The sequence below is a fragment of the Vanrija pseudolonga genome, chromosome 2 (assembly GCF_020906515.1).
Source record: "Vanrija pseudolonga chromosome 2, complete sequence".
Taxonomy (NCBI): domain Eukaryota; kingdom Fungi; phylum Basidiomycota; class Tremellomycetes; order Trichosporonales; family Trichosporonaceae; genus Vanrija; species Vanrija pseudolonga.
This window is the reverse complement of record NC_085850.1, coordinates 3,359,109-3,384,416: the sequence shown is the minus strand read 5'-3', so window position 1 is coordinate 3,384,416 and position 25,308 is coordinate 3,359,109. Positions and strand designations below refer to the sequence as shown.

At 62.5% G+C, this 25,308-nt stretch overlaps 10 protein-coding genes and 1 non-coding gene across 11 annotated transcripts; 7 read left to right on the top strand and 4 right to left on the bottom strand.

Annotated features, from left to right (window-relative positions):
* The first annotated feature begins 207 nt into the window (after positions 1 to 207).
* Positions 208 to 4,044, top strand: SPBC15C4.04c_0 (putative amino-acid permeasec). The gene is made up of 7 exons (XM_062769585.1): positions 208 to 994; positions 1,094 to 1,785; positions 1,832 to 1,885; positions 1,925 to 2,116; positions 2,185 to 2,426; positions 2,480 to 3,246; positions 3,295 to 4,044. The coding sequence occupies exons 1-7, from the start codon at positions 916 to 918 to the stop codon at positions 3,945 to 3,947; spliced, it is 2,679 nt and encodes an 892-aa protein (XP_062625569.1). The 5' UTR covers positions 208 to 915; the 3' UTR covers positions 3,948 to 4,044.
* Positions 4,045 to 4,622: 578 nt separating this feature from the next.
* Positions 4,623 to 5,032, top strand: LOC62_02G003060 (uncharacterized protein; the record flags this gene model as incomplete). The annotated part of the gene is made up of 2 exons (XM_062769584.1): positions 4,623 to 4,887; positions 5,019 to 5,032. 2 exons carry the CDS (start codon positions 4,623 to 4,625, stop codon positions 5,030 to 5,032), a joined length of 279 nt encoding a protein of 92 aa, XP_062625568.1.
* Positions 5,033 to 5,226: 194 nt separating this feature from the next.
* LOC62_02G003059 (uncharacterized protein) lies at positions 5,227 to 5,545 on the top strand (the record flags this gene model as incomplete). Its single annotated transcript, XM_062769583.1, has 2 exons — positions 5,227 to 5,499; positions 5,537 to 5,545. The coding sequence occupies 2 exons, from the start codon at positions 5,227 to 5,229 to the stop codon at positions 5,543 to 5,545; spliced, it is 282 nt and encodes a 93-aa protein (XP_062625567.1).
* Positions 5,546 to 6,585: 1,040 nt separating this feature from the next.
* On the top strand, positions 6,586 to 6,902 carry LOC62_02G003058 (uncharacterized protein; the record flags this gene model as incomplete). Its single annotated transcript, XM_062769582.1, has 2 exons — positions 6,586 to 6,786; positions 6,879 to 6,902. The coding sequence occupies 2 exons, from the start codon at positions 6,586 to 6,588 to the stop codon at positions 6,900 to 6,902; spliced, it is 225 nt and encodes a 74-aa protein (XP_062625566.1).
* Positions 6,903 to 6,971: 69 nt separating this feature from the next.
* On the bottom strand, positions 6,972 to 8,605 carry asaE_3 (MFS transporter asaE). Its single transcript, XM_062769581.1, has 5 exons — positions 8,194 to 8,605; positions 7,629 to 8,143; positions 7,526 to 7,588; positions 7,121 to 7,488; positions 6,972 to 7,082 (listed from the first exon to the last, which is right to left on the bottom strand). Exons 1-5 carry the CDS (start codon positions 8,550 to 8,552, stop codon positions 7,011 to 7,013), a joined length of 1,377 nt encoding a protein of 458 aa, XP_062625565.1. The 5' UTR covers positions 8,553 to 8,605; the 3' UTR covers positions 6,972 to 7,010.
* A 317-nt stretch (positions 8,606 to 8,922) lies between these two features.
* SPBC1734.10c (putative protein) lies at positions 8,923 to 13,022 on the bottom strand (the record flags this gene model as incomplete). The annotated part of the gene is made up of 6 exons (XM_062769580.1): positions 8,923 to 9,525; positions 9,573 to 9,718; positions 10,047 to 11,483; positions 11,521 to 11,607; positions 11,789 to 12,769; positions 12,816 to 13,022. The coding sequence occupies 6 exons, from the start codon at positions 13,020 to 13,022 to the stop codon at positions 9,009 to 9,011; spliced, it is 3,375 nt and encodes a 1,124-aa protein (XP_062625564.1). The 3' UTR covers positions 8,923 to 9,008.
* A 771-nt stretch (positions 13,023 to 13,793) lies between these two features.
* rhaM (L-rhamnose mutarotase) lies at positions 13,794 to 14,375 on the bottom strand (the record flags this gene model as incomplete). Its single annotated transcript, XM_062769579.1, has 4 exons — positions 13,794 to 13,898; positions 13,978 to 14,102; positions 14,174 to 14,231; positions 14,283 to 14,375. The coding sequence occupies 4 exons, from the start codon at positions 14,373 to 14,375 to the stop codon at positions 13,794 to 13,796; spliced, it is 381 nt and encodes a 126-aa protein (XP_062625563.1).
* Positions 14,376 to 14,633: 258 nt separating this feature from the next.
* LOC62_02G003054 (uncharacterized protein) lies at positions 14,634 to 16,532 on the bottom strand. The gene is made up of 2 exons (XM_062769578.1): positions 15,122 to 16,532; positions 14,634 to 15,086 (listed from the first exon to the last, which is right to left on the bottom strand). Exons 1-2 carry the CDS (start codon positions 16,266 to 16,268, stop codon positions 14,698 to 14,700), a joined length of 1,536 nt encoding a protein of 511 aa, XP_062625562.1. The 5' UTR covers positions 16,269 to 16,532; the 3' UTR covers positions 14,634 to 14,697.
* Positions 16,533 to 16,742: 210 nt separating this feature from the next.
* On the top strand, positions 16,743 to 17,910 carry cpr-c1_0 (NADPH-dependent conjugated polyketone reductase C1; the record flags this gene model as incomplete). Its single annotated transcript, XM_062769577.1, has 4 exons — positions 16,743 to 16,941; positions 16,995 to 17,430; positions 17,470 to 17,697; positions 17,754 to 17,910. The coding sequence occupies exons 1-4, from the start codon at positions 16,881 to 16,883 to the stop codon at positions 17,908 to 17,910; spliced, it is 882 nt and encodes a 293-aa protein (XP_062625561.1). The 5' UTR covers positions 16,743 to 16,880.
* A 2,606-nt stretch (positions 17,911 to 20,516) lies between these two features.
* On the top strand, positions 20,517 to 23,832 carry LOC62_02G003052 (uncharacterized protein). The gene is made up of 2 exons (XM_062769576.1): positions 20,517 to 22,194; positions 22,230 to 23,832. Exons 1-2 carry the CDS (start codon positions 21,311 to 21,313, stop codon positions 23,671 to 23,673), a joined length of 2,328 nt encoding a protein of 775 aa, XP_062625560.1. The 5' UTR covers positions 20,517 to 21,310; the 3' UTR covers positions 23,674 to 23,832.
* Positions 23,833 to 24,487: 655 nt separating this feature from the next.
* On the top strand, positions 24,488 to 24,582 carry LOC62_02G003051. The gene is given in 2 exon segments: positions 24,488 to 24,524; positions 24,541 to 24,582. It is a non-coding gene; the product is annotated as a tRNA-Leu (tRNA).
* The last annotated feature ends 726 nt before the right edge of the window (positions 24,583 to 25,308 follow it).

Below are 25,308 nucleotides of genomic sequence, written 5' to 3'. Positions count from 1 at the left end.
GTCCACCACCTGCTGTGCTGCTGCTAGGCGCCGGCCGCTCCCGCCTCACCCGCGGCCGCGTTGTCGCCGCCCAGCGTCGTGCTCTCGCGCGCACGCACGCACGCGCAGCGCGCAACGCAAGCAGACAGACAGACAGAAACGCATGGCATCATTGAGAGGGCTTTTTTGACCAGGCACTTTTTAGAGCAGGCTGCATTCCTCTGTTGCCACTGGAGAGTTCAAAGTCATCGTCTGATCATTCCTTTCGACAGACACCATCTCGAAGACGACAGCGACCAACGGAGACTACAATCTCCTGACTGTACGGCCTGACTGGACGACATTTTGCCACGGCCCGCACCGCCCGCCGTCCCTCTCTCTCTCGGCCACCAAGGCTGACTGACAGGCAATCGATCCACCACCCACCCCCACAACCCCCTATCGCTTGTCGCTCATTTGCCTCCTCCTCCTCCTCCTGCACCGGCGCGACCTCTGTTCCACTTTCAACTCGACCCCACTTCCACCGCCATCTCTTGCTCACATCAGCCATTTACACCCCCACACACACTGCACATCACACCCGCCCCGCGCATCATCAAAGGCACCTACAGACAGGACCCTTGCTTCATCATCACACCCACACCCTCCTCGCCTCGCCCCGCCCATCTCGGCCCTCTCGCGCACCCCACTCCGCCAAGACATCATCCCTTGCCAAGCACGACTAACGATCCACCCTTCCGCCGTCGCTATCGCAAGCTACCCCCTCGGCAGCCACCTACTTGAGCCGCCTCGAGTGATCACCGAGAGCTCGCATCCCATCCTTTTCCCCATCCATCCCGCCTCGATGAGCACATAGCGGCTTGCGCCGGATCAATCAGTCACCACCACCAAACCCCCGCTATCTCACTCGAGCGCTCGCACACGACCGCATCTCTCATGCCGTCGCCGCCGGGGGCCGCGCCCCCATCCGGCCTTGCGAGCAGCAGGTCGACACAGCAGCAGTTACAGCAGCAGGGTGAGTTTTGGTTTCGGGTATTCGGCACCCACAGGAGGCCCAGGCGCAAGCCACCCACCCACCGCTCTCGCTCTCCCAGTTGCGTGCTAATCTCGCCAGTGTCGACATCGTCCACATCCAGCGGCGGAACCATGACCCAGGCTTCCACCGTCTCGTCGACGGCGAGCTTCATGGGCGCGCCGACACCCTACAACACCATGTGCGACCCGTCGGCGTACGACACGGCGTCGCGCGTCGGCGGCACCACGACGGGCTACGGCGCCGATCACGACATCGGCATGTCGTCGGCGTCTGTGTCTGACGCTGAGATTCTCTACGAGCCAGGAAACGACGCAGACATCAGCATCGGCCCCACGCTGTCTCCTGCATCGTCGCGACGCCGCCCGTCGTCAATCGCCGACGGGCTCACGTCCGAGCAGTCGGCGACCCCGTCCCGCATTCGTCTCCTACCCTACTCCAAGACGTCGACTGGAGACTACATCCCCCGCAGCGACCGCCCCGTCCCCGCACCACCCGCTGCCATCTCCTCTACATTCTCCCGTGAAGGCACGGACCTGGGCCTCACATCCATCATCTCAACGCCGAGCTCGGCACATTACATCTCAGACGCTACGACCAGCAGTACGAATCGCCTGACTTCCCGGTTCAGGCGCGGCTCTGCGCAGCCCCCGAAAGAGGTCGATCGGGATACGCAGCGGCTCCAGCAGTTAGGATACGACGCTGTTCTTGGAAGAGACTACACTTTCTGGTCTAGTTTGGCTATCTCATGGCTTAATATAGGCTGTTTACAGGTGAGTACAAGGCAAGACGACGGTGTTTGGTCGCTGACGGCTGCAGGGGACAATCTTCGCCGTCCCAGGTTCTTATCGCTACGGTGGACCAGCAATGATGGTACGTGTCCGGAAAAGGGATTTTGCTTAACGCCGTTAGCTCGTCGCCTGGCCCATATCCGGTGTCCTCAGCGTCTGCCTCGTCTTCACCCTCTCGGAACTAGCATCCGCCTACCCCGTCGCCGGCGCCATGGCCTCTTGGTCATGGAAGCTCGCTCGCGGTGGCGTCGGCGGCGAACGCTACTGGGGATGGGCAATGGGTGGTATCGTTCTTGGCGGACATATTGCAAACGTGAGTTTCGATCGGGTCAGCCGACCCCCATCACCACCAAAGTCACCGCAAGCTCACTCCCGTTTAAGCTCATCCTCCTTGCGTGGGAGACGGTCAATGTTATTGAAGGCACCATGGGCTTGGCCTTTGAGTTTACTCCAAAGCCATGGCAAGGGGTTCTGTTCTTCCTCGCGCTCGTGCTGGTCGTGGGCTCGGTCGGAGCAACAACCATGGGTCGTAGCCCCCGCTACTGGCTGGTAGCGTTCGGCTACGGGTTATCGGTGTGGGTTGTGCTCTGCGTCTCGCTTCTTGCAACTGGTGTCAGCAGACGGTGAGTTGATGCACGGGCCCCGGCACCGGGTATACCTCTGACACTCTTGGCAGCAACTACTCGCCGCCGATTTCCACAAAGTTTTACAACTCGACGGGCTGGAACTCAAGGGGCCTCGTTTACATCCTGGGGTGGCAGTACACGACTATTGCGAGCGGTTCGGATGCGTCGGCCCACATGTCCGAGGAAACACAGCGCCCGTCGCGTAACGTGCCCAACGCCATGACCGTGTCGGTTATCCTCACCTACGTGCTGGCCTACATCTCGATTATCCTGCTGTTCATCTCGGTCAATCCCGATGACGCACAGTACATCTCGGGACAATCCTTCCCCGTTGGCCACATTCTCGCAAAGGCCATCTCTATGGACGGCGCAATCGGCATCTGTGTTTTACTGATCGTCGCATTGTGTCTGCAGATGCAGGCGCAACTCCAAGCCTCGTCACGATTCATGTTCGCCCTCGCCCGTGACCGCGCCGTGCCCTTCTCGGACCGCATCCAGCGCACAAACTCGAGCAAGAACCCTGCCTTTGCCAACTGGGTCGTTGTCGCCATGTGGGCACCTTTTTCATGCCTGCTGTTTGTCGGCAACTACCAGGTCATGTACTCGGTCGTCACGACGGCAGCGGCATCACTCAGCATGCTGGGATACTTTGTGCCAGTCTTCCTCTACCTCATCTCGGGCATGGACTTGCAGAATGAGGGACGCTCGTCTTGGTCGATGCGCAAGATGAGCAAGCCTTTTGCCTTCATTGGCGCCGTGTTCTGCTTTGTCGTCATCATCGTCCAGGTCATCCCGCCAAAGAGTCCCGTCAGGGCTTGTGAGTGGCTCACCGTTTGGCTGCCAAGTCTATGCTAACAAGCCACAGCCAACATGAGCTGGCAACCTGTCGTTATCACCTGCGTCCTGATCCTCTGCTTTATCACCTGGAAGCTCTACGGCGCAAAGCACTACTCTGGCCCCATCCGTGCTCTGACCAAATGGCAAACTGGTGTTGAAATCGACCTCGACTCGACGCTCCACGCGTCGACAAACCGAGCAAACGACCCGTCCCGCTCGGATGGGTCATTCAAGATTCTCCCAACCCCGCTGTACGAGAGTGCAGTTCATACTGTCACAGTGGGGTCAGCACGCACTGTTGAGACCATGCCCGGGAACGGCGAGTGGGCACAGCAGAGCTTCACGACAGACGAGTCTGGCTGGAACGGCTCGAACTGGGGCTCTGGGTCAAGCTCGGGCCGACGAGGATCAGGCAACGGCGGCTCGGGTACCGAGTCGAGCGTGACCTTTGCCCGCACGTCGCGTCACGGGCTCGGCGGCGGAATGGGACGGGTAGCTGAGGATTCGGAGGGCGAGGCGGCGGCCACGGCCCAGGCGGCTGCCAACCCTACGCGGAGCGTTACGGTTGGCGCACCGCCTCCCGACGACGACGACGACGACGTGATTGAGGATGGGATCGAGGCGTCGCACAGCGTGAGCTGGGGCGACGTGAGTAGTGGCGGCGGCAGGGCAAAGCCGTGAAAAAACATCAACTCGATGATTGATCTCTTGCGACGATCTTTGGGCATGTGTTGTACGCTGGTGGCTTGATCACCTGTCAATGTAATTTTACCTCTCGCGGGCGGAGTGGGCGGAGATTGTGATGGTGGGATGTGGGTACACAGTGTGAATCCTGATGGCAACTGACTGCGTGTGGGATATGACGCTGGCCACGATATCCCAAACTTTGAAGGAGATATGTAGGTGGGGCCCGAGTCGCGGCCACAGGTTGACGACCACTTGACACGGGTCGTCGCAAGGACGCTAGTGGAAAGCCAGCGATGCAACGAAGTCGTGTAAAGCCAGTGTTGTGGTGGGTCGGGATGCCTCCAGCAATCAGTAATCACATGTTCGCCTGCGATCGACCAAGCTGGTGCTGGTGAGGGATAAAGGTATCTCGTCAACTCTTGGCACCCCGCACGTCACGTAAAGTGGGTTCGACATGCTCTCGATCTATCTAGAGTGCTTGACTTTCCCGCCGACCGAGTGCGGAGCAGCTGCAAACCCAACTGTTCACGCAAGGACATCGTCGTCGGTTAGAGGCGATGGGGGCGGAAGGTGGTGGGTGCCACAACGACCCGAGGCCCACGCAACTGTATAAGACAGGCAGTCTGGCGCCGTCGACCTTCGACCGGCCACAATCCGATCCCACTCGCCATGAAGCTCGCCCTCGACCTCACCCTCGTCCTCACGCTCCTAGCCGCCGCGACCGGCGCCGTACCCAGCCCCGACGCCAACGCGGACGCCGAACCCATCGAGGACACCCGCCTCCACCCGCGCATCAACGGGCGCCCGTGCCAGCGCTACTCGTACTGCGGGAGCCACTTGGCCATCAGGTGCAAGAACTGGTGCAGCAGCCTGCACATGTTTGATAATGGGAGCCTGCGCGTGTGTCCCGACGGCCCGGGCAACTACTGCTGTTGTACGCAGACCAGGGTGGGGCCTGGGCCGAAGGGGCCGTTGTGAGTGGCCGGCGGTGGGCGCAACTGTGTGTTTCAGGTCGACGGCGGCCTTCATAGCCTACGTTGTCGCTCTCCGCGTTCACATGCACAGCGTCCCGACGGTGATAGTGTGACGGACAGATATACTTTGCTACTATGCCGTCGATCGCGGTGGCACGGACAAGTGGGTGCGGTGGGTGGGTTTTAGGTTGGTCGTCAAGTGTGGCAGCGGGCGGTGGGGATGTGACGGTGACGCGACTGGCCATAAGAGACGAGGTGACATGGATGTGTTGGAGCACCTCCCACCCACCCGCACCACCATGAAGCTCAGCCTCATCGCCCTCGCCCTCGCCGCCACCACCGCCACGGTGGCCATGCCCAGCCCCGACGCCGACGCCGACGCCCACGCCGAAGCCCGCGCCCTCCCCAAATACTGTCTCGCAGGCAAGGAGTGCAGGATGGCCTCGGCCAAAGCGTGCTGGGACTTTTGTTCCCCGTCCAATTGGGACGGCAGCATGTCGTCTCTCTGCGAGAACGGCAAGTGGAGCTGCTGCTGCACCAAGAAGAATAGCGCTGGGCCTTGGATCCCTTCTGTACGTGGTGATATGGGTGAAGGGCACTGACGCGTAGCCGATCTAGGGAGGCTTGGAAGGGGTACATATAGCACATGTGGCGGCGGAGAATAATCAGAAGAGGCAGCGAAGGGCGGCACAGTAGAATGGTAGAATCTTGCGGATGCACTTGCTGGAAGTGTAGGTTGCCGCCACTCCGTGCCAAGATAGGAGGGATCTGGGCTTCGAGAAGACAGCAGATACATGGGGTCTTTCGCTGCATCTCACACGCAAGGAACGATGAGGGGCGGGCGCCCAAGACAGTGGCGAACGTGCCGTCTCGTGACGTCTCAACGGGCACTTTATGCCAAGCGTGTGGCCGCCGAGGCACTGCGTCGTCAAGACTGAAGCAGACTCGCACGGTATAAGAGCCAGCACCGCGCTCTATGCATATGCCCCCATAACGCAGCCATGAAGCTCGCCGTCCTCGTCGCCACTCTGCTCATTGGCGCAACAGCCGCCGCCCCCGTTGGGGAGACCATCGACCCCCACCCCGACCGGCGCCAAGTCTGCCCCTACATGAAGATATGCGCTGCGGCCTCGAACCAAGAATGCATCAAGTTGTGCAACAAGCCCGGGTGGAGCGGGGTGTCTTGGGCGTGCTCCAATGGGAAGTTCACTTGCTGCTGCTCGCCCATGTCGTATGCTGGGCCTCCGGGCGAGGTGGGTGGCATCAACCGAATGGGCTGACGAGAGCTAGAACACCTAGATGTGCGCGAGGGAATAAGGCGGCGTGTATGTATTGGTTTGCGCGGGTCCACGAATGCTGTAGCGCAAGCAAACGCCATGCATTCCAACTGGGACGGCGAGATAGGAGCGTGGCGCTCCACAAGACGGGCAGATACGGTTTGGACCTCCCGAACGGATGACCGTTGACGGCTTGGCAGATTGATTCGCCATGTTCACAATCCACCAAGTCGGCATGTGATCAGGTTCGGGACGGGGGTCCTGCTGACTGGGTGAAGGACGGTCTTGATGCGCCGTGTCTTGGCACAGCATCTCGCAGCATATCAGCGCAGCTGGCGGTATTCTTCCAGCCCATCAACTACCCTAACGCCCACCGCCACAATGAAGTTCGTCGCCGCCGCCACCGTCCTCCTCATCATCACCGCCACCGCGTCCGCCGCACCCACGCCAGCCGACGACGCCGACGCTCTCGAAAAGCGCGCGTGTGATCGCTACATCCCCTGCTCGACGGCCTCGTGCTACGTTTCGTGCAAGTATTACGGGCAGTACGTGTCGACCGTTTACTCCTGCGGCGCCGGGCGTGTGAGCTGTTGCTGCTCTATCGCGCGCGCTGTTGGTGCTGGCCCCGTGGAGGTGGGTGCATGTGGTAGTAGGGGCACGCTGACCTTGTACAGGTCAAGGAGAGTGAGCAGGCGTGAGGTTTTGCAGAAGGCCAGGTAATTGTACAGTCAGCTCCGAGATGAAGCGGTGTGCTGTGGACAGATGCGTGAGGGCACCCCTGAGATGATGCATGCCTGTAGAGTGACCTAAGCTGGGAAGAAGGCGCCGGCGATAGCAGCCGCGAACACTGTCACAGCGGTGTAGACCAAAACTGGCCCCTATCTCGTCAGCGTGGCCTTCACAGGGCGGTACTCACAAAGTTTGTCGAGCCGTACGCGCCAACAGCGCCCTTGAAGCCACCGCTCTTAAGCAGCTGGGTGGACACGGGGCCGGAGGTGAAGTTGCCAATGCCGCGGAGGAAGGCAAACACTGCGAAGATGACGCCGGGGAGCGCGGGGTCGTCCTGACAGATCCGCGTGATGAGCGGCGTCCAGAGCGAGGAGAAGGACAGCGCAGTGAGGCCCCACACGATGGAGAAGACGATGAGCGGCGCCGAGGACGTGCCCAGCCCCCAGGGGAGGAGGGCGGCGAGTGCGCCGATGAGACAGTTGAAAAAGACGATGACCTTGGCTGGGAAGCGGTCTGAGAGCCAGCCTGTGATGAGGAGGCCGGGGACGGAGGCGGCTGCCGTGAGCTTGTCATTCAGTAGGGGCTAGCTCACCATTCATGATGGACACGAGGGCCACACCGCCCGGCTTCGTGGCGCCGACAGTATCGGCGAATGCTGGGGGTGCGTCAGGAGCCACTCGCCAACGCAAACTCACTCGGCATCCAGAGCGTGGGGTTGAAGTTTCCCAGGGACGACAGGAACAGGACGAGAAAGCCCGACCAGAAGGCCCACGAGCGCGCGACCTGCCAGTCGATGCGCTGGCGGGCCGGGCGGACAGCCCCGCGGCGCGATGGCAAAGGAATACGGCGGCGGACGAAGAGCAGCCCGATGGCGTTGAGGACAAAGTATGCCACGCCGACAGAGATCATCGTCGCCTTGTACCCGAACCGCGTGAGCAGCGCGTCCATGATGAACGGCATGATGGTCCCGCCGAGCCCGGTGCCAGAGTACAGGATGCCGCCGGCCATGCCGCGCCGCTTGTGGAACCACTCGAAGAGCAGCGTCGCGCAGGGGAGGTACAGCGCGCTCGCGAACGGGAACATGACGCCCATGGTGCCGATCAGCTGTGGCGCCGAGGTCACGAACGCGGACGCGATAAAGCCGAGCGTGGAGACTATGAGGCCGAGGATCTGGGACGCGCGGCCTAGGTGTGGGAAGGCTGTGAGGATGCTAACGTGGAGCGTGAGTGAGCTTGTCTCGGAAGCGTGGAAGAAACTCACGGCCCAAGGATCGCAATAGTCATGTAAATCAACCCCGTCTGCAGCGTCGCCGCCAAGGTAAGCGTCGCCTCGTCCCCGGGGAACATGTGCGTCGCCCAGTAATTGTGCAGCACGCCAATGGAGAACGGGATGCCGAAGATGACCGTCTCGATGACGGTCGCCGCGATGAGGAAGGACCACGCCGCGCGCCCGCCGTTCACAGGAGGGAGGGAGGCGACCTCGCGTCCCGTCGCTGTCGCTGCGTCGAGGGTCGTTGTCGAGCCATTACCTGGTGTGGTGGGGACCGACGGGCCAGCCTGCGGCTCGCCGTAGACGCCCAGTTCGATCTCGTCTGCCTTTGTCTCTGTGCGCGTCGTCATGCTGTGAGTGAGAAGTAATGAGTAAGAGAAAAAGTCAGCCGCAGCACGACAAATCACCCCCTGCCGTCCTCGTGCGTCCATCTCACCCGTGGATTGCCTTGCTTTCAATGTCGCTCGCGTCCCAACCGAACCTTTGGGACCTTTTGGGTGGAGTCGACACCGAACATAACACATGACGTCGCGTTCCTGACTACATCGCGCGGCCGTATTCGGCACGCCGGTGGCGGCCCTGTCTGATCCTCACGGAGTCGCCGAGACCTGCTAAAGATATGCTCTGGTTGGAAGTTTGAAAGCACGCCCCGGCTCGGAGGTCGGCGCTGATAGCGGCTACTGCGTGCGTGCACTGGTGCTGGAATGTTCGTCCCGAGCATTGTCGTACTGATTATATACCATGCACACGTGACTGCCTGCCTCCTCGGCACTATGTTGTATTGTAGTACAAGCCGCCTCCCTTCCCTACGCCCGCTCCAAAAAGCCAATGTCAAACGACCCCATGGTTCGCCTGGGCTCGGGGTACAGGCTCGAGCTGGCGCGCAGCGATTCAATGAGCGTGACGCATACCTTGCGCGAGTAGCGCAGCTGCTCGACCTGACCCAGCGGGCCAAAGCCGGGCAGGTGCTCGTACGGCTCGTCGGGCGAGAACGGCTCGAGCACCTTGTACATGATCTTTGCGGCTCTGAATGCGCGGCCGAACGGCAGGCCCTCGGCAGAGAGTTTTCTCGGCGCCTTGGAGCTGTTTGAGAATCGGCGCAGCTTGTTCCGCCCCTTTGATGGCCCGTGGTGGCTCGGGCTGAGAGGGAACGAGTTGGCTGGACGCCGGTAGCTCACCCGTATGGACGGGTTGAAGAGCCACACGGCTAGTCTCCGGTCGCCCGTCTGCTCGTCTGAGATGATGAACCGGTGCGCGGCGTGAGCCTGCGCCAGCTCCAGCATGTCGGACACAACAAAGGTGGACACAGGGAAGCGCACAGGCCTGGGGTGTAAGTGATGCGTCAGGTGCAAGACTCTACCATCACTCACTCGACCTCGCCCGCGCCTTTGCCACGTAACAAAGCGATCGCCCACTTGGAGAGCCGTACGGTGCCCTCGCCTGGACGGCCGTTCTTTGGTCTCTCTTTGCCGAGCACCTCTCCGCAAGGGCACGAGACAATGTGCCAGTCGTCGGGCTGGCGAGTGTCAGTGACATGACCTTTGTTAAGCACTAAACGACTGTAGCACCAGTAGTAGCCACCGGCCCGTGACACTCTAGGACCGATGGATTGTTTGTCTGGTTCGCCGCGGGACATGCGGCTGTGTGTGTTGTTCTGGGGCTTGTGTATCGACCATAGGTTTCCCTGCTGCGGGACATGACTGGGGCCATCGAATGAAACTTGCAAGAGCTTCAGAGTTTGGCGAGTCCAGGTGTCCGCGCAGCCGCCAGTAGGTGTATGACGACGGCCTTCTTATAGCCCGGCTGGGGAGGGGGACAGGCTAGGAAACGAAACCACGACTCACCTCTGCAGACTCGGTCACGCTCAGAGTACCCTCGCAGATGTGCTCGCTCGCGATCAGCAGGTAGCTTCCACCGACCAGCACCGTGCCGTCCGTGGGCCAGAAGCCGTCTCTGGTGTGGCGCGCAAGATGGGCCGTGAATGCCGGGTCGGCATGGCACATCCACACCTCGAGCATCTCGGCCCAGTGCTCAGACGGGAGGTCCTTGAAGTTTACGCCTGTTGGGAAGCGGGCAATCTCGCGGTCGCACGACGTGCAGCACAGGCTCCGGGGAGCGAGCGAGCGGAGGTTCGGCGCTGATAGCGGGTGAGCAATCGTCGTGTTCAGCGACAGGGTAAGGAGCTGCGTTGGCATCGCGGCGAGCTTGGCCTCAAAGTAGACGTCGCCGGCCTTGACAATCGGCACGACCTGCCCCTGCACCACTGCTGTCGGGAGCGATATGGCCACGCGCAGGCTCGCGTCCCGCTTGCACGTGAGGAGGGCGTCGTTGGCCGAAGTCACCTCGAGCTGGAGGTACGGCGCCGAGTCGAGGTTGATGCCGTAGATCGTGACGATGACGATCCGCAGCGCCTCCTGGTGCTCAATAATGTACCCGACATCAGCAGCATCAAACTCGTGGTGAGTGGGCTGTGGGTCGGCGCGCTGCCGCAGGCTGAGGGCCATGCTCCCCCGCTTGACAATTTGCGAGATCTTTCGGATGCCGCTGGGGTTATTAGAGGTGTTGTTGGGAACTGAGGACCTGATGGTCGTCGTAGATGTTGACCTCGAGTGCGGTTCCTTAATGGTGGGGGCCAAAGAACTTCGGCGACTGAAACCTGGTCTCTCGGTGAACTGTGGCGAATCGGCAAATGTCGAGCGGGCTGGGGATCTCGGCGTCCCAGTCGCTGCGAATGTTGACCGTGCAGGCGAGCGGGGAGTGCCAGGACCAAAGGATGTGCGTGCAGGGGAGCGTGGTGTGGGAGGGAGAGTGTCCTGGTTGTGCAAGCGTCCAACACGGGACGAGGCCGCGAGTGCCTCGTAAAAGCCGTGCTGCTTGTCCTGGAACGACATGGGCGTCGGGGGCGGGCAGTCCTGCTGGCTGAGACGAGACGGCATGCGTTGGAGGACCTGGTCCATGGCCTCTTCCTCGAGCTCGTGCGGGCTGCGCTGGTGGCTGCGAGGGGTGCGCGGAAAAGTGTAGTCGGCGATAATGGCGTCTTCGTCAAACTCGTCGTCTTCGTCCTCGTACTCGGTGCCGTCCTTGTCGTCGTCGGTGTCGGCAGTGTCGACTTCGAACGCCTCAATGGACTTCACACTCCGGCGTTCGTCTGTGAGCCGACTGCGGATAGACGCTGACCGTAAAGAGAACTTGCTGGACTTCGGAGTCGGTGGTGGCGCCTCTTGATCGCTGAGCCGGCCATCGCGTGACTTTTCTACGATGCCCTGGATAAATGAGTTGCGCTGGATGTTAGTGGGTAGTCGGTTGTCTCAAACCCACCTGTTCTTGACCGGTACGGAGACCCATATCCTGATTGGACAGACGCTTCTCGTGTGAGTTGGACAGTCGCTTGAGAAGGGTATCACGCTGCAGTGTGAGCGACGCCCATCACACCAGTCCTACCTCTCGCAGCTGTCTCGCCCGCTGTAGACTCGCTTCTGGGGAGTCGGGCAACGCGTCTTCCAAAGACGTCTGGTTCGACTGCTGAATAGCGCCCTGTAACAACTGTCTCTGCCCGGTCAGACTCACTTTCGTGACCCCCACTCACCCTCGCCTGTTGGCGCGCAGCCCACGCATTCCCATCTACTCTCTGGTCGTCGCCTCCCCGTGACCTCCCCGGGCCCTGTGTTCTCTCAATCTTGTCCCAGATATCCTCCAGCTCGCGCATCTTGACATACTCGGCGGCGACTGGATCCGCCTCAGACGTCATCGGTGAGTGTTGTATCCTGCGGGCCATCTTGCCGGAACGCAGCTCGACGCGCTGTTTCTGCATCTGAGGCGCAACAGTCTGCAGGCGTTCGATCGCGTTCGTGACCGTGTCAATGTCGTTCAACACGCCGATCGTCGCGCGCGAGTGCCGCGCGCGCACCGTCTCATCGCCGCTCTTGAGGTCGACCTTGGCCTTGTCCCCCGCGAGCTTGTAGGCCTCTTCGTGGCTTCCCGACGATCTGCCAGCTTCACCTTGGTGGCCGTGGTATGAGGGCAGGGACTCGGACTCACCCGCCTCTGATGACAAGTCGGTCGTGTACCCCGGCGGGAGGACATGCGGTGCCGTCGGCGTCGGCGGGTCACGCTCGTGGACGAGGGCGACGATCGCCTGGCTCAAGCTCTGGAGCCGGGCCCACGCGACGTCTTCGCGCGCAAGCGCCAGTGCCTCGGGCGTGGTCACGTCCTCCTCCGGCGCGGTCGGCGCCCTTGGTGTTCTCGCCTCGGCCGCCATCTGCACCGTGAGCAGCACCTTGACGAGCGCGATGAACGGCGACTCGGCGACAAAGCTCGTGTCGCACGAGGGAGTCGGGGAAAGGATGGCGTCTTCGGCGTGGAAGGCCTCGAACTCGTAACTTGCTTCGAGGAGCTCGCTGAGCGCCGCAGCCAGCCGACGATCATCCTCGTGGATCGACTCGGTTGCGCTGTGCGGCAGGAGGGCCTCGAGCGCGTCGACACATGAGCGCTGCAGGCCGACGAGGTCGAGCTCGATCTCGGGTGCAGACGACTGGAGGAGACCAAAGTCGGACGCGTCGGTCGTTTCCTACACGTTTGTCAGTGGGAAGGGACACATTGCAAACCACACGCACGGTCGCCTCCTCGTCGCCTTCTCCTTCTACCGAGGGGGCTGAGGCCTCGGAAAGCGCCTGGAAGCTCTGAGGAAAGGGAGAAGGCGGGGGCGGGAGCTCGTCGACCTGGTCGTCTTCTTCTTCGTACTCGGCGGCCTCGGCTTCTTCCAGCACCGAGTGCAGGCTCGGCGGCGGCTTGTAGTGCTGCTGCTGTAACACGAGTGCCATGGTACTGGGTGTGATGTGAGAGTGGTGTAAGTGTGAGTGGGAGAAAGGATGTGTCAAGGGGAGGGAGGAGGTTGCGGCATGCCTGGGCTGTTTCCTGGTTGCTGCTTGGGGTCCGTGACAGCAGCGACTGGCTGCAGGCTGCTGCTCCCTCCCTCCCCTCCCCTCGTTCTCTCATGGGCCGATCTTTGTATGGGCCATTGGGGAGGGCAGAGGGGAGAAGGGGGCAGCACAAACCGCGACGCCGCAGACGCGCACAGACCAGCACCAATCCAAGCCTAGACGTAAAATGCAAAATGAAAGAGGCGGCGGTGGCAACAGCAGAGGCGGCGGCGACAACAACAGGCTTGTGCAGGTCGTCTTGATGTACAGCAGCAGCAGCAGCAGCGGCTATGCCAGTCTTTTAACATCAGGCATAGCACACCGAGTTCGAAGCACAAACAAGGCCGTGGAGGTGACACTCGCGAGCGACAACGGCGGCCGTCACATGTCCCTTCGCCGTCCCCTCGCCATCCGGGGCGCACCGCACCAAACAACGGCCATTCCCGTCTCGTCCATGCCCGCCTTGTCCGGCTCACCCCGCTACAGAACAGAACTGCATACCTTCATATCCATACCGCGAACAATGACTGCGAGCTCCAGGTGGCGGCGACAGCGGCGGCGCCACCGCTCGGTCGGCGACGCGCGACGCGACGCCACACGCCGGCGCGGCGCGGCGCCGCCCGAGATCGATCTTCTTGTTCTTGTTCCCTTACAGTACAACCCCGCAGCCCCCTACTGCTCCATCCGGAACACCTCTGGCACGTTGAGCCACCACCCAAGGGGCGACGTGCTGCCTGTCGAGCCTTGGACGAACGTCTCCTGCATCGCGTCGGTGATCTGGCGTGGGGCGTGAGCGTGTGCGTGAGCTTGTCGTAGCGGGCCGGGGTCGTCTACCCCACGTGCCACCCCCACTCACCTTCCACCACCGCCGCGTCTCCTCGCTCTCGCGCACCCCCGCGGCGTCGGCTTCGAGGTCGGACCCAAGGTATCGCATGTGGGCGATCAGCAGGTTGAGTTCGGCGAAGTAGTGCACCGAGTAGTCTTGGCGGGGCGTCAGCTCTCCTATCCTTGACCGCCTCACCCTCCTGCAAGCCCGGCTCCTCGGCACTTACCAACAAAGTTGGCCTTGCGCAGCGACTCGAGCACGGCAGGCCACACGTCGGCGTGTATCTGGAATGGTTGTTGTCAACAACGCCCCGTCGCCCACCGACGGCCACCCACCCGGATGTACTCCTCCGCGTGCTCGGGCTTGAGCTTGACTACCTGGCAGATACGCTGGCCCTCGTTCGTGCGCGGCAGGCTGGGGAGGGTCATGGTGTCGGTGTGCGTAGTGTGCAGCTGGGCTACAGCGTGTGATGGAAGCATCGGGGCCCAACAAGCGCGAGATATATGGCCTGGAGCGCCGGATGGCCTCCCTCCGTGACGTCGCCGGTATATCGGCACCCCGCAATCTCGGCTCAAACCCGCCCCGACCAGGCATCCAGCTACATCCGAGCACATCTTGGCGCCGCTATACCTCGACCCGAGGCCCCGGTGGCATGCACAGGCGGCCGGAGGGCCCCGAGCCTTCGGCGTGGTCATGTGTGCATTGGTACTGAGTGATGCTATGGCTTATGGCTTGCTGGTGACTGTCTAGCTAGAACTTCCTCAGCTTGGGCTCCGGGTTCGCGGGCTCCCCAAGGGCCACACGCACGCGGCGCAGCGCCTCCCCTGCTTCGCGCTTGCCTTCGCGGAAGCCGGCGTCGCGGGCGGTCGCGAGCGCGTCGGCAAAGTGGCGCGCTGCGTCGGCAGGCTGCTTCTCGATCTCGGCCAGCATGCCCAGGTTGTACTGCGCTACGCTCTTCGCGTTGGCGCACACGGCCGCCGCGGCGTCGGCGGGCGCCGAGCCAGTCTCCCATCCTGCGTCTTTCGCTGCACCGTCGATGATCTGGAGCGCGCGGAGCGACCACGACCGGGACGCTTTGACTGCCTTCTCAGTACGTGGCTCGAGCGCATGCGACGAGATGGTCGTCATGAGGAGGGACGCTGGCGTCAGCAGCGGTATCACACTCCACACTCACCCTGACACCTATCGAGTACTGGCGGGTTTTCGGCCCCGGGAGGAAGCAGCGTGCTGACCGCCTGGATGAGCAGGTGGCCTGCGAGGTCGTACTTGCCCTGGCGGGCGTACACCTCTGCGAGCGTCTCCATGGTGATGCCCAACCCGCGCTTGTTCACGCGGCCGGCGTCCTCGGGGTCGCTAGCCTGGCTGGCATCGTGTGGGAGCTTGACGTCGCGCCCAACAACCACGGGGCCCGGGGCGTCCGCCTGGCGCTGCAGCCCGAGGCGGAGCATGGCGGCGAGCGCCGGCTCGAGGTACGCAACGGCCGCCTCGTCCCACTCGGCGCCGCGCGCGGACGCGTCAGCACCCCACGCGACTGTGCCGTCCTCGTTCGTCCGGCGAAGAGGTGGCGGCGACGCCATGCCGCCCATGCGCGCCGCGAGCTGGCCGAGCTTCTGCGCGAGGCCAATAGCGCGGGTCACCTCCTCCTCGGTGAGCAAGTGGCCTCCCTCTGCCTCCTCCTCGGACCCAGCCCAGGTCGTCACGCGCGGTGGCTTGGCCGCGAGCGGCGCAGGGCCGAACTGGCCAAATGCCTCCCGGAGGACAGCGTACGCCTTGAGCGGGTTGCCTGCGGCAGTTTCCAGCATGGCCGCCTGCGAGATGTAGATGCCCGAGAGCTTGTTGAGCGGGCTGGGCTTGAGCACGGACGGGGGAACAGACAGCGCGGCGGCGATCGCCTCACGGAAGAAGCCGTCGGCGCGCTCATGCTCGCCCTGGTATTTTGCCTTGAGCGCTTTCTTGAGCGGCGTGCGGATGGGCTCGGGGAACTGCTGCAGCGAGTAGTACCATTCCAGCAGGCCGTAGATGGTCACGAAGAGGCCGAGGACGACGAGACCTCCGAAGAGATGCGAGATGCGCAGGCCGCCGCTCGTGGTGTCGGGCTCAGCAGCAGAGGCGAGGGTGCGCGCTGGCGGTGTTCGAACATCTCGGCGAGGTTGGCGGGGCGACGACGGCGTGGCGAGTGGACGGGGCGACGCGGAGAGGTGGAGCGTCCGCAACAGCTGGGGAGGAGCGAGTGGACGCGCGAGCGGCACGCGGGCGAGTCCTGGCGTCAGCGTGCTGCTGGCCAAGCTTGCCCTGGTGGTCAATATTCTGCGCGCGAGCATGGCCGATGTGATGGAGACTTTGAGGTGGAGGTGGCCGAGACAACGACTGTGCCGGATCGTTCCTTTGGAGACTAGCGACCGTGGGAGAGTGCTCGGCCGGCGGCAGCCATCGGGCGGTTATTCAGCGGCGACACGGCGCCGAAGGACATGCATATAGCCACGTCGGCGACAGAGTGGACGCGTGGAGTGGCCGAAGGTGCGTGCGAGGAGGCGCGAGGTGGACGCTTGTGATGCGTTTTCTGGCGGGTGCGTGGTGGACTGCATTGTGGACGCCGAAGGGCCTGATAAAGCGAGGTTATTTGCGAGTGGCGTCATTGTCGGCCGGCGGTGATTGTGCCGACCTGCCACCACACGGACGTAGCCGATCGCGTGCTGCTGAGCCAACCAAGGCATCCAAGCGATGACGAGCGAGGCGACGGAAGATGACCCCACCACCGCCGGCCACAGCAGATGGATGGCGACAGTGCGGGTCTACTACAATCACCATCGTTTGCGACATTGCGCTGCTGCTCGTCGTTTGTGCACAACAAGGTATATAACATCCAAGTGCCATCTTGCACACTTTCCATCTCACTCTTTCATCCCACCATCACCACAAAGGCCCGCTCAACAATGACTGCCTTCCCTACTGTCACCCTTAACGACGGCAACAAGTACCCCGTCGTCGGCTTCGGTGCGTCGGTTCAGAGCAATGTCGCCGTGCCAGCAAGCTGACCCGACTCACAGGCACCGGCTCCGCCCTCTACCAGAAGGACGCGACCGACCTTGTCGTCTCGGCGCTCGAGAGCGGCTTCGTCTCGCTCGACACGGCCGAGGTGTACGCCAACACGCAGAGCGTCGGCGACGCCCTCAAGCAGTGGGGCGGCAAGCGCGAGGACGTCTACATCCTCACCAAGTGGGGCAAGTCGCAGCCCGGCTCGGACGTCAACGAGCCCCGCAAGGTGCTCGAGGGCCTCCTCAAGGAGCTCGGCACCGACTATGTCGACCTGTACCTCATCCACTTCCCCAAGGTGACGGACCGCCCGCTCGCCGAGACGTGGAAGGTGTTTGAGCAGATCAAGCGCGACGGCCTCGCCCGCTCGATCGGCGTGTCCAACTTTGCTGCTGAGAAGATTGAGGAGCTCGCCAAGACGTGGGAGATCCCCGCTGCCGTCAACCAGATGTACGTGAGCCTGTTGCGGCCCCCCACTGACACGCGCAGCGAGTACTCGCCCTACATTTACCACTCGGCGCAGATTGAGCGCCTCGCGGCCGTGCAGAAGAAGTACGACGTCAAGTTCCAGGCGTACGGCCCGCTCTCGAGCCTGTCGCGCACGCCCGGCGGACCCGTCGACCCCGTCGTGAAGAAGATCGCCGAGGCGCACAAGGCGACCGAGGCGCAGGTGCTCCTCAAGTGGGCGCAGCAGTTTGGCGGCGGCACCGTCGTGACGTGAGTGCCGCGTGCGAGCCGTAACCCGGAGCAAGTGTACTAACACCCACCCCCAGCACCTCGCGCAACGTCCCCCGCCAGAAGGAGTACGTCGAGGCCTTCACCAAGATCAGCGCCCTCACCGACGCCGAGGTGGCCGAGATCGCCGAGGCAGGCAAGGGCCGCTTCTACCGTCAGTTCCTGCAGAACATCTGGGACGAGGCCGAGCAGTAGCTGAGCGGCGTGGCAGAGAGGTCGAGCCGGCACTATGTCGTTGAGGAGGTCGCGGCGCTGTAGGCGCCGTTGTAGAAGTGTCATGGATCTTGAAAAGACGTTTGGTGGGTCGGAGGGAGGTTGAGTGGTGCAGGCGGGCGAGACGAATACGACGCGCTCGGAGCATCCAGTGGTGGAGGAAGCGCTGGCGCGCTGGCGTCGAGCGGCGCGAGCGGACTGCCATGCCACATGCCACATGCGCAGATCCAAGATCTTGACGCTTCTGGCGATCTGGCCGCACAGGTCGCTGATGCGCATCCAGTCTCACCACAGCAGCCACCAACCAGCGCCACTGTGGCCCAGACACACGCCAACCTGGCTGGCTGCATGCTAACGTAACCGAGGCGCACTATGTATCACACGACCACGCGACGCCGCGCCAGCCCTGTCGCCGTGTGGTCGGAGCGTCAGCTGCAGCACGGCCACGGCAAAGCATCTCGAGCTCAACCTGGGCCCTCGCTTCGCCTCGTCACCGAGATAGCTCGGCCGGCCGGCCACTCGCACCGCCCGTGGTGGTTCCGACGGCGAGGCGCGCACGTTGCAAAACGCCGAACCTCGGCGCAGCGGCGCGCAGCGGCAGAGCAGAGCAGACGCCGGCGCCGGCGCAAGTGCGCGGTCGGTCGGCCGGCCCTCGACGGACCCTTGCCACCTTCCCTTCCCTGGCCGGGCCGAGCCGAACAGCTGCTTGCCGGCCGTGTGCGTCCGCGCCGAGCAAGCAAGGCGAGTCGTACAGTAGCTCGGTGCTGTAGCCATTTCGGTGCATGTGCAAGACTAGGAGTGGGATGGCGAGACACGGCCAGAGACATATGACGGGGCTAGTGTGGGTGCGCACGGACTCGAGACTGTGGCGGCGGCGGAGGCGGAGGCGGGAGGCACGCAGCCAGCGTTGAGCCCAGCAGCAGCACGCATCGCCGACCCGCCGACCCACCGGGGCTTGACGGACAAACGACGCGCGTACGTGCCGACTAACAACGACAACACAGGACGTTGTGGAGGCGGACCGCGTGGCGCAGTGGCGTGGCGCCGCCCCTCTCCTTCCGCAGCCAACTTTGCCACAGGCTTAATTTTGGCGGCGAATACTTAGCAGTGAGAAAATAGCAGTACGCCAGCTGCATGGTGGTGGTGCAACAACAGAGCCACCACAGCAGGCCCGACCCGACCCGTGGCGCGAGCTTCCCGTGTTTGTGAGCAAGTTCGGCGGGGTTCTCATCGGCCAACTACGCCGCGTGCTCCAGCCACCGCGCCGCGCCTCAGAGGGCTGCGTGCTCGACATGAGCGGTAACATGTGCCTACTGCTGCATGACGCTCGACGCTCCACAGCTGTTGTCGTCGGGGGTCTCCGTGCCGCCGTGTGGTGTACCCCTGCTCCGCATGTTACAGATAGACTCTTTATGACATCAGCACCGCGCCGAATCGAGCGCGCCGTCGACATGTTTAGCAGCGCGCGTGTGGAGCGAGAGTTGGAGCACGAGGGGAAACGAGTCATGTTGGGCTCGCCGGCATTGGTGGTGGATGGCGGCACGCGGCCACGACCCAAGCCCCGCCCCGATTCTCGGCGCAGAGCCTCGACTCTAAAAATATCGATAATGGCGATCTGGCCTTCACGTGATGATCCATGACTAGCGCTGGGCACGACTGCGCACCGGGCAGACGAGCCAAAGGGCGCGCACAGGGCCCAGGGAGGCGGCGCCAGGTTGGTTGATGGGCCCTGAGGGCTTTCGGGGTTATACAGGGTCTGTCCCTCGCTGCTGGCCCCAGTACAGCCAGCGACCTGCCCCAGTCGCCTCTGCCCGCGTGCCCCGACCCACCTTTGACGGACCTCAGCCCACCCGGGCGTGTCGAATAATTTTTCGGCCAAAGAGACTGTTGCTGTGCCCCTGAGTACGCCCCCCCTCTCAAGCAAGCCCCTAGGAATAATACGATGCCCGTGCGCGCCTCTGCTCGTGTGCCCCGCGCCGTTTGTTGTCGGTCGCCTTGCGGCGGCCGCGGACGATGTGGCTATTAGTGGGTGAGATTGTTATTGGTAAATAGACTTGGGAGGGCAAAATGGATTAGAGATGATCAAAAAGGGTGGTGACGGTAACAACAAAACGACTGCGCACAACAAAGTGGTGGTTTGCCTGCTGCCTGCTGCCCTTGCCGCTGTACCCCGCCCGCCCGCCTGCCTGCCTGCCAGATTCCATGCCCTGAGCACTACTATTACCTGGAACCGCCGTTTGAGTGTGCAGGTAACACTGCTTATGCCCCGGCCGGGTTTACAGGCCGCTCGATATTCACCCCCCCCCCCCCCGCGCCGCCGCCGTCCGGCGCGCTACACCCACCCACCCACCGATCCACCGTCCACCCAACCGAACCACCACGCCAGAGTGCCCCCCCTGCCTCCCCTCCCCCCTTCCTTCCCCCCCTTCCTACAACCTTGACCGCCCCGCGCCCACCTGGCACGACTTGACCTGACCGCCTTCCTCCTGCCTGACCGAAGGGCCTACAACCCACCACTACCAACACTTACCACCCAACTACACCCCCGCCGTCGCCGCCGCGGCCTGGCGCTTACCCACCCACCCACCTGCGCCCCCCCGTCCTACCACCACACAACCACCATACTCATCACAACGCTCGCACATCAACCACATTCCACACCAACATACACTTCGCAAGTCTCATTTTATACCCCCCGAACACACACACACATCACCGCTTTCGACTTTGACGCCGCCAGACCACTCGCCTCAAAGCAAAGGCGACTCTGTGCAAACGACGCATCGCCCTCGACACGAGCACATCACTCACGACATCGCTGGGCCCATCACACAATCCACCTTCCCCCCTCCCCCCCCATCCGCCGCCGCGTGACTCCTCTCACCGCATCGACCCGCTCTTACGCCGACATTGTCCCCACGACCATCGCCGGCCGACGCCCACTACCCCCATCCCCGTCGCCATCGCTTCTTTGTCTGCGTTGACCATCGTCTGGACCGCATCGCCCGGCCCGACCCCGATTCGCGTGCCCCGACAACAGTTAAGCGAGGTCCGCGTCCGCCGCCAGTGATCACCCCGTTGTTCACCGCTACATTGCCAACTGCTTGCAACCCAAACTCGTTGTCACCATCCTGCAGTGTGAACAGTCTTGTCACACGTCTTTGACGCCCCACACCAATATTGGTCGACTGGCTTGCTAAAAATACCAGTTCAGTCGACTTTGCGCAGCTTGTCTCCTCGGAGTAAGACTGAGCCTTAGACATCTCGCCCCTTCGCAGCAGCAGCAGCAGGAACGAGGTGGCGGCGTGAGCGCCAAACGCGCGCCCTCGCGCACAACACCCCTGCTCTCAACACCGTGCCCATCATCTGAACAGATGTTGGAATGAAGCGAAGGCGACGCGCACCAAGCATACCACCGCCATCATCAGCATGGCGGTGGGCCGTAGGAGGGCCCATCACCGACTTTGGTGAGGACGGCATCGACGCCGGCCCGTCGCGGTTACCATTCCGCATCGACGCCGACGCTCTTCCTTCACGGCCACCATACCGCCCCGAGCCATCTATGGCGCCAGAGGCATCCGAATCCTCTCTGGCGCAGGTCCCTCGCCCTCACCCGCCGCTGCGGAGAGAAGCGAGGCCACCACAACCACCACAATCACAACCACCACCACGAGCTCGACTCTCATCCCCTGGCCGCATCCTCACCACGGCCCTCGCCTTTTCCCTCACCCTAAATCCATTACTCGCAGCAGCCGGACCATTGCCAATACCACCGCCGCCTACAGCCACAGTCGAGGCATCCTCTGGTGTTTTAACGACCCCCACTCCTGCGCCATCACCAGTCCAGTACGATCCGAGAAGACTCGCTTCAGACCCACTGTATACCTCACCCGACACCATCTCGTCACCACCAGTGACGACGCTTCCCTCCACAGCACTCCCCTTCTACCTTACCCAGTCGTCAGATGGGTACTGGTACAAGGTGGAAAACGCATGGATGTTGTATGGACGAGCCGTCGAAGGCGTGAGTTCAGGCAACAGCGACAAGCCCGGCGGCCTCCTGGCTGATGCCCAGCAGCCCAACACTACCGATACGGCCTCGAACTCGGCTTCCCCAACGTCAACACCGTTGCCATCGTACGCCGTCTCGGCGTCCCTCCCGAATGGATGGGGCTCGGCCAACCCCCGACTGTCCTTTTACAAGACTCCTCTGATCGTCAGTTGCAGTGTCATCCTGGCCGTCTTGATTGTGATTGCCATCATTTTGTGAGTGATTTTGCGATAGCCAAGCTAACAGTCAGCGTTGCGTTGCAACGACGAAAGACGACACGACGACGCAAGCGCCATGAAGCAAGAATGCGTCGCAAAGCGCTTGCAGCAGCTGGTTTGACCGAGGACGCGATGCAGGACGCCACGTCCGAGGTCCACGTCCAGTTCTCTCAGCGGCTCGCCGAGTTTGAGAAGGCTCACAAGGCCAAGCGACGAGGCGGACGCCATAACTCGTCGTATGTGCGAACAAAGGTGCGGGTCTGGCACAGGGGTGTGCGGCACCGGGGTACAAGGAACGGCGACCGTGCGGGGGAGAAGGATGGGGTGGCCTACACTTCTGGACACGATCTCGGCCGCGAGCGCTCTGCTGGGTCCATGACCACACAGTCAACGACCTCGTTGGCTACCACTGCCACCTCATCACCTCCCAGCAGGCGCCACTCGCTCGACCACGACGACACAACTCCGTCGCACTCTCCGCCGACGCTCCCAACAGAGGCCAGCGATGCCCACGTCTCGGACGCCAACAACTCGGACTGCCCTCCCGAATCTTCATCGTCTTCAGAGCACCAGTCTCCTCGCACAGACCCTCAGTCGTCTCCCGAAACTAGCGCCCACGACCCACCCGCCAACCCAACGGGCGGCCACCTGCCCCCCGCTTACCGACCTGCTTCCGTTCGCAGTGTGCAGATTGGTTCATCCAGCGGCCCGTCCACGTCGCGCGCACCTCCAGACGAGAACCCTCCAAACGTCCTGTCGCCAGAAAAGGTGGCAGCAGCTGGATACTACCCCGCACCGGCTACAGCGGATGCCGAGGCCGCCCAGGCGGTGGCACACCGTGCAGACGCAAAGGCGCCCATTGTTGTCCCGCCCGACGAGGAGGAGCGGCGCGAGCAGGCCATGCGCCATGTGGCGACAGACGACAAGCGCGAGCTTGAACGCTTGCGCCACGGCGCATCTGCACCTCCGGTTACGCGGGTCGACGACGATGGGGCTGGCCCATCCGCGCCGAGCTTTGACGTTGACGAGAATGGGTTCGAAACGCTGCCGCTCGAGGCAGGAGAGGACGGCCCAAGTGCCCCTCCTGTTGCTCGGCCAAGCGCTCCTCTCGGATTGCCCGCACCACCGCAAAGGACCCAGCAGCGCTCGCTCCCCGCAGACGATGATGTTGACGACACGCTGCACCTGCTTCCCTCCGCGCCGCCAGTCGAAACGTCGGATAGCCTGCCTTCCGCGCCACCTCTGGAGATAGAGGCGAGCGCTCCTTCGGCACCACCTCTACCCGACCTCGAGGCAGAGGACGAACAGGGTCACCACCCTTCGGCCCCACCGCTCGACGTCGATCATGACGAGCACGAGGAAGCGGAGCATGCTCACGAGGAGCAAGCTGATGGGGAGAGCTCCACCGGCACCGGTCACGTCAACGAGAGCCTGGGCGTCAACGGGGTACGGTACCTACCCGTTTACGAGCCATGAGTAGGAGAGGAGGATATCAGTCTTGTTTTTGCTTTTGGGTTGTTTTTTGCAGCTCTCGCCTGCACTCTGTATTAGGATCTGTATGATGCGTCGCGGATAAAAAGTCATGGCATTGGCTTGGCGCATCACTCATGGATATGTATGAGATTTGTGTACAGATGACGAGGTGGGCGAGCGAGGCGCTGTGTCTTTGAGGCGGGAAGTCTCCTGGTGCTCGTCTCCCGGCACACAGCCGTGCCGTTCGCCGGAATGGGAGCTCGGAGCCGGTCTGTTTCGCTAGTACTGGCTCATGCTGCTGCATACATGACGTTAGGAGTCGGCGGTCATTCCTGTCGAGGCATGGAAACTAGGCTTGGCACGCACCAACATGTTCCCAGAGTGAGCGCCGAGGCGAAAACACAAGGCGGGGTGATGTGGACCCGTCTCCAAATGGGCACCTCCGGGTGGCTTGGCCGTCCACTAAATTAGCCAGGAACTGGCAGCGGCGGAGGGGGGACAGAAGGGCCAAGAGTGGCAGCTGACCAGGCACTGGCTTGGGAAGGAGGCGGCGGCGCGGGCGGGTGGGGCAGAGTCGGCGTGGGGCCGAGTCGGCGAGAGTTGGCGCAAGCACCGACACGGCAACACAGCGACGCGGCCAAGATGGGGTTGCTTGCTCTGCCCGCTCCGCGGTAACGGAGCGCCTCTCTCCTGTTCGCCGAGACGCCAGAATTGACGGGGAAGCAGGACGGAGGGGAGAGGAGGAGGGAGGGGGGGTACAAAAACCCCCGGCGGAAACTCCGATGCGCGGATTTCCCTGGAAATCCTCAGATTTTGTGGTGCGATGTCCGAGTGGTTAAGGAGCTGGTTTCAGGTTATTCTTGAGCTGCACACCAGTCGTAATTGGCCTGGGTTCGATCCCCAGTCGCATCAAGGCGGATTCAGTTCCGTACATATCGTACAGTTTTTGGCGTCGCTTCTGTTGCATGTTGTTAGTTGCCTGTTAAGGTAGGTAGGTGGGTTGTGGTGAGGTGTGATGCTGTAGATCATGGTGATGATGATCAAGGGCGTTGTGTGTCTGTGCGTGTGTGTGCATATGGTCGCCGGTGATTGTGTGGTGGTGGCGCAGGTGCCTTGTGCCACTGTGCCGAGGGCGAGGGAGTGGTGTGTAGGTGTGTGTGTTGGGCGTCGAAGGGCGCAGAGGGGTGTGCGTAGTGCATGCATGGGGTGGTGGGGTGTTGAGGTGGCACTAGTGGTGGTGGTAGTGCGAGGTGGGAGAGTGTCGTGATGATGATGGGTGGGACGGGTGGGCGGACTGCCGAGTGGTGTGGTGGTCTGGGTGGTTGGTGGGTCGGTCGGTAAGTGGGTATAGCCGTCGTGGAGTGAGCGGGTGGTGTCGGCGCATGCACGAACGCTTCCTGCATCCCCACCAGGTTGCAGAGCATGCCGAAGTGCAGATGAAGCTGTGTCGGCTGTAGAGGTTGACGAGTGGTGGATGGTGAAATGGTGGGTGGTGGGTGTTGAGAGAAGACAACGAGAAATGGAGATAGCGTTGCTGTCAACGTCGAGTCTCTGGCCATACCGGCACGCCATCCATGAACCATCTGCGGCGCGCCCACGCCAGTGCTAGCGGCGGTGCAGCGCCCCGCCCTGCGGAGC

What these genes read in the sequence shown, in the direction of transcription:
- SPBC15C4.04c_0 (XM_062769585.1), top strand. Translation starts at nt 916, where the DNA reads ATGCCGTCGCCGCCGGGGGCCGCGCCCCCATCCGGCCTTGCGAGCAGC. An exon ending in TTAATATAGGCTGTTTACAG is followed by an intron (nt 1,786 to 1,831) that starts GTGAGTACAAGG and finishes TGACGGCTGCAG; the next exon opens with GGGACAATCTTCGCCGTCCC. An exon ending in AAAGAGTCCCGTCAGGGCTT is followed by an intron (nt 3,247 to 3,294) that starts GTGAGTGGCTCA and finishes AACAAGCCACAG; the next exon opens with CCAACATGAGCTGGCAACCT.
- asaE_3 (XM_062769581.1), bottom strand. Translation starts at nt 8,552, where the DNA reads ATGACGACGCGCACAGAGACAAAGGCAGACGAGATCGAACTGGGCGTC. An exon ending in ACTATTGCGATCCTTGGGCC is followed by an intron (nt 8,144 to 8,193) that starts GTGAGTTTCTTC and finishes GCTCCACGTTAG; the next exon opens with CATCCTCACAGCCTTCCCAC. An exon ending in CCCCACGCTCTGGATGCCGA is followed by an intron (nt 7,589 to 7,628) that starts GTGAGTTTGCGT and finishes ACGCACCCCCAG; the next exon opens with CATTCGCCGATACTGTCGGC.
- LOC62_02G003052 (XM_062769576.1), top strand. Translation starts at nt 21,311, where the DNA reads ATGAAGCGAAGGCGACGCGCACCAAGCATACCACCGCCATCATCAGCA. An exon ending in ATTGTGATTGCCATCATTTT is followed by an intron (nt 22,195 to 22,229) that starts GTGAGTGATTTT and finishes GCTAACAGTCAG; the next exon opens with CGTTGCGTTGCAACGACGAA.
- LOC62_02G003054 (XM_062769578.1), bottom strand. Translation starts at nt 16,268, where the DNA reads ATGCTCGCGCGCAGAATATTGACCACCAGGGCAAGCTTGGCCAGCAGC. An exon ending in AGTACTCGATAGGTGTCAGG is followed by an intron (nt 15,087 to 15,121) that starts GTGAGTGTGGAG and finishes TGCTGACGCCAG; the next exon opens with CGTCCCTCCTCATGACGACC.